This window comes from Emericellopsis cladophorae (assembly GCF_022114955.1).
Source record: "Emericellopsis cladophorae strain MUM 19.33 chromosome Unknown NODE_5_length_938552_cov_118_678949, whole genome shotgun sequence".
Taxonomy (NCBI): domain Eukaryota; kingdom Fungi; phylum Ascomycota; class Sordariomycetes; order Hypocreales; family Bionectriaceae; genus Emericellopsis; species Emericellopsis cladophorae.
The window spans coordinates 607854-622656 of record NW_026250930.1 but is presented as its reverse complement, the minus strand read 5'-3'; the positions used below and the strand labels follow the sequence as shown (position 1 = coordinate 622656).

At 55.5% G+C, this 14803-nt stretch overlaps 5 protein-coding genes across 5 annotated transcripts; 2 read left to right on the top strand and 3 right to left on the bottom strand.

Moving 5' to 3' along the window:
- Positions 1-173: 173 nt before the first annotated feature.
- J7T54_004759 (NADH-ubiquinone oxidoreductase 24 kDa subunit precursor) lies at positions 174-1105 on the bottom strand (the record flags this gene model as incomplete). Its single annotated transcript, XM_051503447.1, has 3 exons — positions 174-548; positions 606-896; positions 983-1105. 3 exons carry the CDS (start codon positions 1103-1105, stop codon positions 174-176), a joined length of 789 nt encoding a protein of 262 aa, XP_051365069.1.
- Positions 1106-2000: 895 nt separating this feature from the next.
- J7T54_004758 (4-coumarate--CoA ligase-like-like protein) lies at positions 2001-3706 on the top strand (the record flags this gene model as incomplete). The annotated part of the gene is made up of 2 exons (XM_051503446.1): positions 2001-2609; positions 2660-3706. The coding sequence occupies 2 exons, from the start codon at positions 2001-2003 to the stop codon at positions 3704-3706; spliced, it is 1656 nt and encodes a 551-aa protein (XP_051365068.1).
- Positions 3707-4094: 388 nt separating this feature from the next.
- Positions 4095-6024, bottom strand: J7T54_004757 (oxidoreductase-like protein; the record flags this gene model as incomplete). The annotated part of the gene is made up of 3 exons (XM_051503445.1): positions 4095-5228; positions 5281-5620; positions 5849-6024. The coding sequence occupies 3 exons, from the start codon at positions 6022-6024 to the stop codon at positions 4095-4097; spliced, it is 1650 nt and encodes a 549-aa protein (XP_051365067.1).
- Positions 6025-6773: 749 nt separating this feature from the next.
- On the top strand, positions 6774-9973 carry J7T54_004756 (Plasma membrane ATPase-like protein; the record flags this gene model as incomplete). The annotated part of the gene is made up of 4 exons (XM_051503444.1): positions 6774-7221; positions 7275-8161; positions 8212-8924; positions 8974-9973. 4 exons carry the CDS (start codon positions 6774-6776, stop codon positions 9971-9973), a joined length of 3048 nt encoding a protein of 1015 aa, XP_051365066.1.
- Positions 9974-10557: 584 nt separating this feature from the next.
- On the bottom strand, positions 10558-13506 carry J7T54_004755 (uncharacterized protein; the record flags this gene model as incomplete). The annotated part of the gene is made up of 1 exon (XM_051503443.1): positions 10558-13506. The coding sequence occupies one exon, from the start codon at positions 13504-13506 to the stop codon at positions 10558-10560; it is 2949 nt and encodes a 982-aa protein (XP_051365065.1).
- Positions 13507-14803: the final 1297 nt, after the last annotated feature.

The following is a 14803-nucleotide window of genomic DNA, read 5'->3' as shown; positions in this document are numbered from 1 at the left end:
CTGAAGATTCGAGCTAATTTGGTCCGCGGCATGTCTTGATCAAATCTACCGATGGAGACGTTGTATGTCTATAACCGTAGTAGCATTCATACTTTATGTACAGTTCCGCCCAGATCCTTGAGCGACATCCGCTACAGACAAAAAACGCGAATCTCAAATAGGTGATATAACATCTACAAGTCCGACCTTGTCTTCTCCACGCCCCACGGCTCATCCAGCAGGTTGGTCTGCCCCTTGCTGTTCTCGCATGTGTCCCGCCCAGTCTGGGGTCCGGGCTTGGGCATCTTGGCGTCCGCGTCGGCCTGGTTCGTGGCCGCCGCGCTCTCCTTGAGCGCGCTGAGGAGCGAGACGGTGGTCTCGGGGGTGAGGTCCTCGTAGTACTCATCGTTGATCTGGACCATGGGGGCGTTTACGCAGGCACCAAGACACTCGACCTCGACGAGCGTGAAGAGACCGTCGGGGGTGGTCTGGCCTTGCTTGATGCCGAGGTGCTCCTTGATAGTCTTGACGATGATGTCGGAGCCGCAGCCGCCCAGTTGGCAGGGGGTCTAATAGAGTCAGCATGCCACTTCTCTGATATTGCACCTTTCCTCGAAATAACATACCGTCGTGCAGACCTGGACGTGGAACTTGCCCACGGGGTCACGGTTGTACATGGTGTAGAAAGAGGCCACTTCGTAGACGCGCATGGGGGGCATCTCGAGTAACCTGGCGACCTCGTTCATGACGCTGATCGACGTGAAGCCGTGCTGGCGCTGGCCAAGGTCGAGGATGGGCATGACGGCGGCCTTTTTGTACTGAGGGGGGTAGCGCTTTAGGATCTCGGTGATGATCTTCTCGTTTTGAGGGGTGAACTTGAAGGGAATGTCGGGGTTGTTCTCGGGCGTGTTACGATGCTGCGAAGAGACATTGTCAGCCGGTCTGCCGGGCGCCAATCGCACCCAGAGAGAATCTCTCAGTGCGACATCGGGGGCGTACTGACCACCATGAGGGTGTCGCTCGGTCGGCGAGCCGTGACTGAGAAGGCCCGTGTCTGGGCAAAGCCAGCGCGCGATGCCGACCGCATGGCGGAGCGGAATAGGTAGGGTGTCATCTTGGACGCCATTGTGGTGAGAACTTGTCGTCGCAATTGAGGCGGCGCGCACGCAGGGTCGTGGTGGAGATTGGATTCGATGTCGAGAAGCTCGTGCAAGTCGCCTCTCAAAATGTCGTCGACGTCGTCGTTGCCGGTGCTTTGCGAGCTGCTTGCAAAATGAGCGACCGTAATTGGTCAGTCGGGTGAAGCTCGGATAATTGCCTCCCTTACCACATTCTGCTGATGACTCGACTTCATCTGCAGCATCATTGACAACTATTTCCTCGAGTTACATTCTCACAGCAGTATATTGTGTGGGTGACCAAGTGGTGTCCAGGAACGCGGTCAGGATGGCAGTGTGCGCTTTAATGCCCGCGGTGTTGTCGAACGTCACAGCCGTCGAGGCCAGTGCAACTGAAGCCAAGCCATAGCGCCCCGTCGTTCCTTTGTCTAACGGTCGCGGGTGTGCTGTTGGGCCCTCACTTACGGCCAGGTGATACATGATCTGTTGCGGTATATGAACATGCAAGACTGTCATACTTGAATAGGCGCGATGTGTTTCGAAGCTCGCTTGCTCTTCCTGCATGCTGTGGCCGCTTCAACCCTCACTCAAAGTCTCAACCCGTATGATTGATTATGTGGAGTCCCACGTGCGGGAGAGCAGCCGCTTGGACTGATCTCGTACTAGTCTAGTCTATGGTAGTAAACACTGCCTCGAAGATTGCTGATCAAATCAGGTGGTAGTTCACGAATTTCACAATATGTACTGCCCAGCAAAAGCCCTATCGTGATTTTATAGCTCCAGTCGTGCCTTCACGTTGGCCACTACCTCCTGCCGTTGGGTTTGAAGAATCAGAAGACACACGTCGAAGTGGAACAGCCGGTGAAGCTCTGCTGGCCTGGAGCCTACTCAACCATCTTCAGCATGACGATTGAATCACGCTTCTCAGTGACGGTGCCAAACTGCTCTGTCCAGCAGTGGTTGTTTGGTTCCCCTTCAGGACATCTCCCCGACAGAAAAGTCTGGATAGACGCGGATCATCCAGCGACTCGGTTCTTCACGCTGGTCAGCGCCCGGGCACTGGCGAAGCGTATAGCTGTGGGCTTGCGCGATGCTGGTCTTCAACCTGGGGACCGGGTACTGGTATGTGCTGGCAGCAGTGTCGTCTTTCCGGTCCTTATGTTTGGGATCTGGATGGCTGGCGGTATCTTCACGGGCGCCAATCCTGCCTGCACGGCTCGTGAGCTCGCATACCAGCTCGAAGACAGTGGCACGAAGATCATGCTCGCTTCGGAAAAGAGCTGGGACACTGCAGTACGGGCATCCACAGACGTGGCCATGGCCTCGGGTGATCTGTACTTCTTCGACGAGATGATCCCGGATGTAGATCATAATGTCAACACGCAAAGGCAGACAGAACACCGCCATTGGACTCGATTAGTGGCTTGCCCTGTGGCGGGCGATTCTTTTTCTTGGCATGAGCCTGGAGATGCTGCCTCCGAAACGTGCTGTCTCAACTACAGCTCTGGAACTGTGAGTACGACAAAGACCAGTCTGGTAGACATGCAACTAATTGGCGAAAGACTGGTCTTCCCAAAGGCGTCGAGATCACACATTACAATCACATCGCCAACGCTCGGGCTACCATATCCATGGCTAAGCGCGACCTGCAAAACGATCAGGAACCCAACCACGCTTCGGCCTTGTGCGTTTTGCCCCTATACCACGCCTTTTGCCAGGGGTACTACACCACGAGCTTCCCTGGACAGGGTGTTCCCGTGTACATCATGTCTTCGTTCGATTTAGGCCGTATGCTTCATCACATTGCGAACCTCAGAATCACAAAGCTTTTCGTGGTTCCTGCTATTCTCATGGGAATGACCAAACATCCACTCGCACGCAAGTTAGACTTGTCGAGCCTCGAGATGGTCGGTAGCGGCGCCGCTCCACTTGCACGGGAGACGCAAAAAGGGGCCAACGCAGTCCTCTTTCCACATCGAGATGCATCGCTCAAACAGGGCTTCGGTATGACAGAGCTGACATGCACGGCCCTGGCATGGGATCCTGACAGCTCGGAGGAAGAAGGCGTGGGGGAGCTTATGCCTGGTTGCAGAGCGAAGCTCGTCGACATGGAGAGCGGAGTCGAGATCCTGGAACCCGGCGTGCCAGGCGAATTGGACGTCTCGGCGCCCACAATGATGAAAGGCTATTGGCGAAACAGCGAGGCCACATCAAAAGCGATAAGTGAGGGTGATCGAGGCGTGAGATGGTTGAGAACCGGCGACATTGCCATTGTGAACAAGTATGCGCCGGGCGCAATCTTTCACATTGTTGATCGTGCCAAGGACCTGATCAAGGTCAAAGGATTTCAAGTCTCTCCATCCGAGCTGGAGGCCTTGATACTGGAGAGAGTGGATGTCACTGACGCAGCGGTCGTTGGCGTTGCTGTTGATGGTCAGGAAGTGCCCAAGGCTTATGTCGTCCTGGCACAGGGTTGCGAAACCTCTGGGCCGGATATAGAAGCGTGGCTTGCAGAGAGGGTAGCGCCCTACAAAAGACTGAAGGGTGGTGTCGTATTCCTGACCGACATCCCAAGGAACCCGGTGAGTGGTTGGACATCTGTCTGGTGAAGACAATTGGCTAACGCAGACAGTCTGGCAAGTTGCTCAGAAGGGTTTTGGCTGAAAGAGCAAAGGAAGAAGCTGCTCGTGATTTTCATTCAAGGCTATGAGCAATGTCTGTGAAACAACCAGCATTCGCTAGGCTATGTTGCTGTCACTCTATGGAGATGCATATACTTATTCAAGGCTAGCATTCAAAGCCCAAAACTCGTCCTTCTGCTTGCACTAAGTTGAATAGATAGTTAGGTAAAAGGCACTAGCCAGTGCCTTCGATCCAGTGGCAAGACTGCCCCTGCCGCTGCCGCTGTCTTACCCGTACCAAAGAGAATTGGCCTCTATGAATGTAAGGTTCTGGGAATACATTGCCGGCTGATATAAGAAGACGTCCACCCATTGTCTAAAATGCGCCATCGCTCTCAAGTAACATCCTAAGCTCGTCCTCCATGGTGTCCGACATTGCCAGCGACTTGAGCCCGTCGACTCTTTCCTGAGTGATAAGCCACTCACTGGGAACATCTACCACATGCTTCGTCTTCCCAAGTATCTTCTCCGCGACGGCAATACCGCAACGCGCAGCAACTGGCATACCGTGGCCGGTGTAGCCAGCACTTACCCACAGATTACCATGACCCTCGTCTCTCCCACCCAACGATTCTGGTACACGCCCAACCCAGGGCGATGCGTCTTGGGAATATCCCATGATACCTGACCACTCATACTTGGCTTCCAACTCTTTTATGCCATGCTCTCCAACCTTCAGGATCGAAGAAAGCACGGTCCGAAGCCGCTTGGCGACGATGGGGTCAACCTCGTCGTCCGACGAGATACCGACACCCCCGTCCGTCACAGCGTTTCGCTCGCCCCCGAGTATGAGCTCTCCGGTGGGTCTTTGCACCAAGTAATCGTCGCTTTCTCCGGCGTCTCCCTCCTTCTGGATTGACCAGACATATGTGTGTGCCAGGCTCTGACCGTCGGGCGGCACCAAAGCCGAGACGTGCCCACGCACTGGAGTTATGAAGCCTGTGAAGGATGGCAGGAGGTGCGACGTGTAGGCGTTGGTGGCCAGGACCACGTTCTCCGCAGCGATCTGACCCCGGTCGGTGTGGACAATGTACGACGAGGCGCAACGTTGGATATACGTCACGGGTGTAATAGTCTGCAAGTTAAAGGATGATGTCCGTACAAGGGCCTCGAGAATATGAGAGACGAGCTTGTAGGGCCAGCATTTTGCTGCGTGGTCTTGGACGATGGCGGCGATGGCATTATCCCGAAGTTTCAGTGTCTGCAACTTCTCGGGGTCGGTAGTGAGGTGGACGCTGGAAGACAGGTCACTGGGCAGTCTCTGAATCGCCTTGCGAGCGAGGTCGAGCACAGCTGTGGAGTAGATGGCGTGGACACCGCCAGTCGATTCCCACGAGCAATTGATCGTCTCTTTGCGGACAAGGTCTTGTAAGAAATGATACGTGCCAAGCTCGAAACGGCCTATGTGCGGTTTTGTCAAGTATAGCAGAGGCTGGCAGTGGCCCCCGTTCTATTGATTGTTAATGAGCGCCTTGATCATGTATGGGAGTGAGGTGATGTACCCGACCAGTCGCGCCCCAGCAGGCTTGTCTTGCCTCTAGCATGACGACATCGCTGGCCCCATTCTCGATGAGCTCCCGGGCAACGAAGGCGCCCGTGATACCACTGCCTACAATGACAGTAGTGGCCGAACTTGGGAGTTGGCTCGTTGTTCGGTGATCGAGGAGTGTTTGAGACGGCTGCGAGTGCCAGTATGAATGTGTCGGTGAGGCGCTGGGCAGGGAAGCCTGGCCCGGCTGAGTTGTCGAGGCGGTCATCGTCGCGAACACAGGAGCTATGATGTAGGTAAGGCTCCTTATGCTTTGTCGTGAGTCGCGGTCCGTGTCTAGGGTAGCATCGACCCTATCGTGGGAGGGGTCAGTGGGTACACACGTAATGACCGTCAGTTAGTGTTAGCGCCGGACGTGACGCCGTTCCGCGTATGGATAAGGCAAGTACTATCGACCCCCAGGCCATTTGACTACGTGTATCTTGCCCCTACCCTGCATCGTTCACTCCTCTATCTACACCTACATGTACGTGTAGTCTGCAGCTTTGCATCTTCACCACCGGATTCATTACGACACACACCTCACAACAGGGTTCTCGATTTGGCCTGATCGACTGTCTCTCGGCTTGTCGGCACCCAGGCGAGAAGATGGTTGCTCCTGGATGAGTCGGCATTGGCTAGCTAGGACACTACGGGGCCTCACGCCTGGCATGAGGGTGTCCTGCCTATCCTTCTCGACGATTTCTTCCTCTGCCATACTTTTTGCTGATGCTGCGCGACTGTACCGGCCGCCTATGCTTAGCATCTACGTACAGCAACAATCTGGGAAGCGAGGTCACCGCTGTCAACGGTAGAATGGGTCGCGGCCCTGACAATGATCATTGTACTTCCAGGTGCTTGAGGACCGTCATGTCCCAAGCTTTCGCGTTATGCAACGGCGCTCTCGGGCATATACCCCAACCTCTGGGCGGCCTCACGCGTCATTGCTGGGATGGCTCTCGAGCCATCCGTCTTTGCCGACTTGCGCGCTCCTCATGCTTGCTCCTCACATAACAAGTAACAACCATCACAGGCTCTGCGCGCAGCGTGGGACATCTCCTCTCTCGCTCTCTAGCGCCCCCCGACTCTTACGTGCGAAACTCAAATCGACGGCCATCTCCGCGAATCAGGTGGCAGTTGATCGCGCGAACACACCCTTCGGATAATTCGGCCTCTTCTAAGCGTACCCGAGCATCTCCATCAATTGATATGAGGGGTTCTCAGATTTCGGATACTAGCTCGCGTCTTTCCCTCACAGCGAGATTCGGAGCCCAGCGTCAGCTGCCATGGCAATTGGGGAGCTAGGGAAAAGCTTGATGGCTCTTCATATAAGGCAGGGCGCGCCACTCACACGTTGTTCCCCAGTGTCCTGCCATCTGTGATGCTCTGCTAGAGTCAGCTGCCCTCTCGCAAGTGATACCCCCGTGTTAGTCTTCCAGGTTGCCCTCCTCCCCTCTTGCTGTCAATATGCTCTCCCGGCCTCACCACCAGAAGCCCCACGAAAATGACGTGGAGGCCGGAGATGCCCATGTCGACAGCCAGAACAGTGCGACGGGTGAATCAAGCAGCGCAAGCGGCAATGACATGGATGGCCTCGGTGAGTATGCCGCCCTTGATCGCTTCGTCAGCACCTATCGCGAGGACACAAAGGGAGCCGACGAGGAGGATGACAAGGCTCCTAAGAAACGACCTTGGTGGAAGTTCTGGGGGTTGGGTCACGAGGACAATCGCCGTCGGTCCCTCGCCCCCGGAGACGGTATCCCAGAGGACTGGCTCAACACGGACATCAACACTGGTATCAACACAGCCGATATTGAGCCAAGAAGAAGGTTGACGGGCTGGAACGAGTTGATGGCAGCAAAGACCAACCCCATTGCGCAGTTCATTGGATACTTTCGGGGACCAATTCTCTACGGTATGTAGCTCCCTGTTCCTCCCACCCAGAAAGGTCCCGGCTGATGAGCACAGTCATGGAACTAGCCGCGCTGTTGGCAGCTGGCCTCGGTGATTGGATCGACTTTGGTGTGATTGTCGGCATCTTGTTGCTCAATGCCTTTGTTGGCTTCTACCAGGAGAAGCAGGCCGCCGATGTCGTGGCCAGTCTCAAGGGCGACATTGCCATGCGCTGCACCGTTGTGCGTGATGGACAAAAAACCAACATCCTCGCCCGTGAGCTTGTCCTCGGTGACATTGTCGTCATCCAGGAAGGCGACACAGTTCCTGCCGACGCCCGTCTCATCTGCGACTACGACCACCCCGAGGACTTCACCATCTACAAGCGACTGCTCGCCGAGGACAAATTCGGTCATCATGATTCTGGTGATGAAGAGGAAAAGGAGGATGGGGACACTCGTCGCGGCTCAGTATACTACATGATGCAGCACACCAACCGTCCCCTCCTGGCCGTCGATCAGTCTGCCATCACCGGAGAATCGCTTGCCGTGGAGAAGTACATGGGTGACATTGTCTACTACACCACCGGCTGCAAGCGCGGCAAGGCGTACGCTTTGGTGACGGCTACTGCTCGCCAGTCGTTTGTTGGCAAGACGGCCGATCTTGTGCAGGGTGCTAACGACCAGGGCCACTTCAAAGCTGTCATGAACAACATTGGTACTAGTCTGCTGGTTCTTGTCATGTTTTGGATCATTGCCGCCTGGATCGGCGGCTTCTTCCGCCATATCCCCGTCACGGTGGGCGCGGAGCAGACGCTCTTCAGGTCCGCCCTGATTCTCATGATTGTCGGTGTTCCCGTCGGTCTGCCTGTGGTCACCACCACGACGCTGGCTGTCGGCGCGGCCTACCTGGCCAAGCAGAAGGCCATTGTGCAGAAGCTCACGGCCATTGAGTCTCTTGCCGTATACCCTCCCGGCACTCCTCAGACACATGACACTGCTAACAGACATAGGGCGTCGACATCCTCTGCTCCGACAAGACCGGTACCTTGACCGCCAACAAACTGTCTCTCCGTGACCCCTTCGTCTCCGAGGGTCAGGACGTCGACTGGATGATGGCGGTGGCAGCCCTCGCCTCGTCGCACAGCGTCAAGTCCCTGGATCCAATCGACAAGGTCACGGTACTCGCTCTCAAGCGCTATCCACGCGCCCGCCAGATCCTCCAGCAGGGATGGGTCACTGAGAAATTCACTCCTTTCGACCCCGTCTCCAAGCGCATCACCGCAGTGTGCCGTCTCGGCGAAGATACATTCACCTGCGCAAAAGGTGCGCCCCGTGCGATCTTGAAACTGACCGAATGTGCCGAGCCCACCGCGTCCCTCTATCGCGACAAGGCGCAGGAATTCGCCCGTCGTGGTTTCCGCTCTCTAGGCGTTGCTGTCAAGAAGAACAACGAGCCTTGGGTCCTGCTCGGTCTGCTCTCCATGTTCGACCCTCCTCGCGAGGACACGGCACAGACCATCATTGAAGCCGCTCAGCTCGGTGTGCCCGTCAAGATGCTTACCGGTGACGCCATTGCCATCGCCAAGGAGACATGCAAGATGCTGTCTTTGGGCACAAAGGTCTACAACTCCGAGAAGCTCATCCACGGTGGCTTGTCTGGCAGCGTGCAGCATGACTTTGTCGAGCGTGCCGATGGTTTTGCCGAGGTCTTCCCCGAACATAAGTAAGCTCACACGTATCCATAACCCAAGTCGTCACTTACACCACGCTAGGTATGCCGTCGTCGAAATGCTCCAGCAACGAGGCCACTTGACAGCCATGACCGGTGACGGTGTCAACGACGCTCCCTCCCTCAAGAAAGCAGACTGCGGTATTGCCGTCGAAGGCTCTTCGGAAGCCGCCCAAGCCGCCGCCGACATTGTGTTCCTCGCTCCTGGCCTCAGCACCATTGTCCTCGCCATCAAGACATCGCGACAGATCTTCCAACGCATGAAGTCCTACATCCAATACCGCATTGCCTTGTGCTTGCATCTCGAGATCTACCTGGTACTCAGCATGATCATTTTGAATGAGACCATCCGCGCCGAGTTGATTGTCTTCATTGCTCTGTTTGCCGATCTGGCCACTGTGGCTGTCGCGTACGACAATGCCTACTGGGACCCTCGCCCTGTCGAGTGGCAGCTGCCCAAGATCTGGGTCATCTCCGTCATTCTCGGCATACTGCTCGCCATAGGCACCTGGATCTGTCGCGCGACCATGCTCCTCCCCAGCGGAGGCATCATCCAGAACTTTGGCTCCGTCCAGGAAGTTCTCTTCCTCGAGGTCGCCTTGACGGAGAACTGGCTCATCTTTGTCACCCGCGGTGGCAAGACATGGCCATCCTGGCAGCTCGTGGGCGCCATCTTTGGTGTTGATGTCCTGGCCACGCTCTTCTGCATCTTCGGCTGGCTCTCTGGTCGACCTGTGCAGACAAGTCCCCCGGGCGGATATGACCAGCGCGAGGATGGATGGACAGATGTCGTCACCGTCGTCATCATTTGGCTCTTCTCCTTTGGCGTCACAGTCGTCATCGCGGTTGTCTACTTCCTCCTCAACAAGTGGAGCTGGCTCAACAATCTCGGCCGCAAGGATCGCAGCCACAAGGATACCAAGCTGGAAAATGTCTTGGCCAGTCTGCAAAAGCTTACGGTCGAACACGAGATAGACAGCAAGACCGGCGCGGATCGTTTCCACCTCGTGGAGAAAATTCATGAGCAGGAGGAGGACCTGTAGACGCGGGGAGTGCGTAACGGTGGCAATGTAGGCGAAGAGGGCATAATGTCTGTTGAGAGAACTGTTCCAGCACGTTGTAGAGTAAGCCGAGGAGAGCTTATCACTTTTTTGTCTACCATTACTATATACCACACACGCATAGTGCAGCAGTGTACGTACTGTCAGAATCTATGCCTTTAGACTAGTGGGGACATCATCCTGCCTTTCGTGCTGTTTGTATAATTAAATGCCAGATCATAGCATGCTGTTCTTGCCGTTGCATTCGTAAGCCTCGTGAATAACAAATGGAATCCTCCTCTCGTGAGTAACAAATGAAATCCTCCTCTCCTGGCCCATTTCCTGCTTGCGCCTTGCGTCTCTCGCGCCGGTATGTTATATACTATACATGATTCTCGTCGCTCCGGCCGATGAGAACTCTACGACTATTCCACAGAAACGTCCCCCGACGCCGCTGATGTACCATAATTCGTAACAGGGCCAAGTATTCCTCAAACGCCAGACTCTCATAGCCCAATGCATTCCTTCAGCCTGTACCAGCTGATGACCAAACTCCAAGGTAATCCAGATTGTTTTCTAGTGGCAAATCAAACACCAGTCATCTCTGTGTCGACAATTTCGATTTCCGCATTCCTGCCCAAGTCCATTGGGCCCCATCGGCCCTCGAAGACCGTTGCTGGCGCTTTGCGTCTTTGCGCTACCCACTGCAAGCTTCCCACATTAAGGAGCTGGTCAGGTGTCGGCCGACGATGGCTTTGGCTGGAGATCATCCACTCGACGAGGGCTCGCAGCGACTCAGGGTGGTCAGGATCTGCCATGAAGGTAGGAGGCTCAAGCAGCTCAGACCGCTTGTGCGATCCGAATAGATCACCCGCATTGTAGACACTGTCCGAGGCGGTTCCTGTACTGTAGTGGCTCGACCGTTCCGGATTGGTCTCGCAGGAAACAGACCACGCCAGGCTCGGCACGAAAGACAGGTCATCGTTGCGAAGTCTGTGCCACACTTCGCCATTGCCAGGTACGTAGCAATTGGTGATCGACTCGACCATCATCAACCCAAGAGAGAAAATGTCGGACGACGGGCTGAATTCGCCATGTAGCATCTCTGGAGCCATGTACTCACGATCACCTTCCATGTCCAGAGGTGAACAGTCCGTAAGTTCACGGGCTAGTCCAAAATCGCCGATTTTGACGTCGCCTTCGAATGTGATGAAGACGTTGGCAGGCTTCATATCAAGGTGCATGAAACCTGCGGCGTGAATCTCCCTCAAGCCCATGGTCAGATCCAGGAGAATTTTGAAAATGCAGAAATCATCCACTCGGCCCTTGTCCCCGTTGAGGTCGAGAAAGTTCTTCAGACTGCCGTTCTCGCAAAACTCAGTCTGGATATAGAGGTGATCATTCACCTCCCAGTCAGCCACGTACTGCACGATGTGGTCATTGTCCCGCAGGGCTCGAAGAATAGTCGCCTCGCGAAGTTTTCTTTCCCGGTCGCGGCGGCCATGATATGGTTGCTTCGTCTTCTTGACTACGAAGATCTGCTCTTTCAGAGATGACGGGCTTTGACGGCGCGAAAGAGAAAAGTCCAGTGGCTCTGATTTCTCCGTGACCTTGAAGATGATGGAGAACTCGCCTTCCTCAGAAAGATGCTCAACTTTATCGAATCGGCTTTGTAGCACAGGCTCCAGAGCCATAGTAGAGGCGCGGAAATCATCATGGACTGGTGTGGAGAAGGTGGCGGTGGAGGAGCGAAATTCACGCTGGGACCTAGGTGTAGCTGGGGAGAGCTTGTTGTTCGATATGGAGAGCTGGCTGGTATTCTCGGGGAGAAATAATTCCTGTGGCGTACGTGGTGTCAGACTGTCCGCAAGCGGACTGGCCGTACCAACTCCGGAAATCTTAGCAAACACCTTCTGAGAAGCAAACAAGGTTGAAGGGGGGTTGGACACTCGCAGAGCTCGATTTCGACCAAATGAAGGGAGAGAATCTGTGTAGTTCGCAAGCTGCTCCAGAGAGCTGTTCTTGCAGTATCGGGGAAGCCGCGAAATAAACTTACAGTCGGCTTGGCGAAGCGGACTAGGACGCATCGCCGAGCTCAGAGGGTCGCGAGGACCATTGCTTCTGCGGTTGGCAGACGGGCTATCCAGTGAATCATCACTGCAGTTCTCGCTCAGTTCGCTGAGGTTGCTGAGATTGCTGAAGCTTGTGGTCAACCCATTCTTGGTTGGGGTGCCGAACAGCGCCGCAGTCTCGTAATCGCTGTCGTCGGAAAGCTTCACGTCGCCGTCGACATCAGCGTGTCGGATCGTGCGCGAGAAGATGGAACGACGACCAAAGTTTGACGGTTCTTGGTCTGTCTTATCATCCCGGGGCTGAGAAGCATCCGCTGGCGGTTGAAAGGTGAGAGACGATATTCCGGAGAACGAGTTCCGATTGTTGGACTTCGTCTTCCTGTTGGAGCAAGGAGTGGAGGCCGAGGGATAAGTATAAAAGCGCTCGGAAGGCTTCCTCCAAGGCTTACACGGCGTGTCTGGTGGGACAATTTTCTTTTCCACTTGCTCCGGATTGCGGTTGAACTTCGACACCATGCCCGTTGAGCCAAAGGCACCCTGATATAAAAGGCTACCTGGCGCGGGAGTTGATTGTTGGATGGTCGAGTAACCGTTAGAAGGCCGCTCGGCGCCCAGAGGCAATGATTGCGAGAACGGGTGCAGCGGGGCCCTGTTGAACACTGGTGGCGCGGGCATGGCAGAAGACGTCTCTTCTGTGAAGCTGTTGCCCGATGATGAAGCACTGAGTGTCGTGCTCTGAGCCAATGGATGATGACCAGCCGCGTTCTTGTTCTCAGCAAATTGGAATATACTGGTGGACTGAGTCGGTGGGTTTCCGATGGGAGTTGTCGAGCCGAATAAGGGTCCAACAGTAGGTGGTTCAAAATTCGCGGTGAAGATTGGCGTACGGGTTCGGGGAGGCGTCGACACAGCTTCATTTTCTAGCTGGGCCAAATGGCGCTGGCCAAAACGCTTTCCCCACGAGGTCTTCTCGCCATACCGTGGCAATATCGATGACTTGCGCGTTGACGACGCTCGCTTCGACAAGCCTGGAGAAGGTGTCGGCGGAGCCGCCTGCGCCTCTGGCCGACCCATGTGGTTTGAATTGGTTGGGTCTTCCGGAGTTCCAGCGTTGCTGTCCTCGTGAATTGTGAAACCAGCCGTATTTGCGGCTGGGCTGCTGCAGCCCTCAAATATGCTTCGCTCACTGGTAGGCTCTGGATTCGAGGCGCCGTGCATACTCCGTCTCTTAGGTACCGGACTCCCTTGATATGGCTGGTCAAGGTTCATCATAGCATCGTTCCTCTTCAAGCCGCCTGCGCTGATGGGAGCAACTTCAGCCTTGACATCCAGCGCCTTCAAAAAGGCAGTCCCAGATGAGCCCGAAACGTCGAGATGTAGGCTGTGTCGCGATTGTCTGTCAGGTGTTCGTTGAGGGGAAAGTTCTGAATCGTGCAGTTTCTGAACGTTGTTTTCCTGTTCCATGTGAAGTTCAGGTGTTGAAAAGAGTGAGCGCTGAGTAGACGCCGGGATTTGCTCCTGGCTCGCGTTCAACGCGCGTCGCAGTGGGCTTCGTGGCGTAGGACGAGCTCGTCCTCCGACTTGTCTAGACGGTGACGTCCTGGCTGCTTTGGCGCTCGAGCGAAGCGACAATTTTGAGTTTGGTCGTAATGGCGTGAGCGTAGTAGCTGGAGGAGCTGTAGATGGATGCGCAGGCGGCGCCGGGGCGGGGGTCGAATGCGAGAGAGAATGCACTGTACTGGCGAGATGATGATCGATTTGCCGTGACGGCGTCAAACGGAAACGTCGACAGGGCGACTGGGGCGAGGCCGGTGTGAAGCCGTCGGGGTTGCGCGACGATGTTCGCGAAAGGAACCGGGATGGCGACCTCGAAATAGAACGCCGGAGGGATCGCACAGCTGACGTTACGTCCATCTGGTGAGCATGGGTGGGCGAGGGCAGGGCGAAGGTGCCACCACCACCCTCCGGAAGAGACATGATTGGTCTTGTCTGGAATGCGATACCAGGCTGTGTTTTCTGTGTTTGGTCTCTGGATAATCGTCGAAGGAATGTACTGACGGTCACGCCTGGGCTGTGATTCGGCGCTATGTCAATAGTAGCGTCAGACTGCAAGATAGTGAAGCTGGTCCGCGACTGTGTTTCAAGCCGGCTCTGATGCTGATTGAGACAAGTCTTTTGGCTCTGGTAGCTGGCCGAGGATTAGGAATCCCAGAATCGAGAGTTCGGGCTGGACACAGCAAGCGCTCCAGGGCCCAGTCGTGTCGTAAGAGACGCGGGATTCAGTAGGTGGAAAGGTCGGAGAGGACGTGAAGTTGATCAAGTGATGGTGGAGAGCACGGGAGAAGGACGATGATTCAGACTGGCAGCAGCCTGACGAGTGGATATGGTGCAAGTCAGACAAGGCAGGTGCGACAGCGAGGATGTTGATGTAACTGCCCCTCTATGTGTGGCTGGGATGCACCGTCGAGAGAATGTGCCGCTGAGATGCACCTAGTCTAAGTAGGGACAGTGGTGGTAGGTATCGCGAGATCGTGCAGGCGCAGCGTGCGGTCCTGCGCGGGTCGATGATGTTGGCAAGTGGCTGCGAGTGCGAGGTTGCTCTTTCGCGTTCGGATCGCGAGGCCCGTTGAGTAGTGTGTCGTTTGCGCCGGACTAAGGTACTACGGCTGTCCCTTCTTCCGTTCGTTCTTTCCTTCCTGGGGACACGAGGTCCGCCTCTCCTCGTCACTACTTCTTGTCGATGGCAATGGCTGCTCACAGC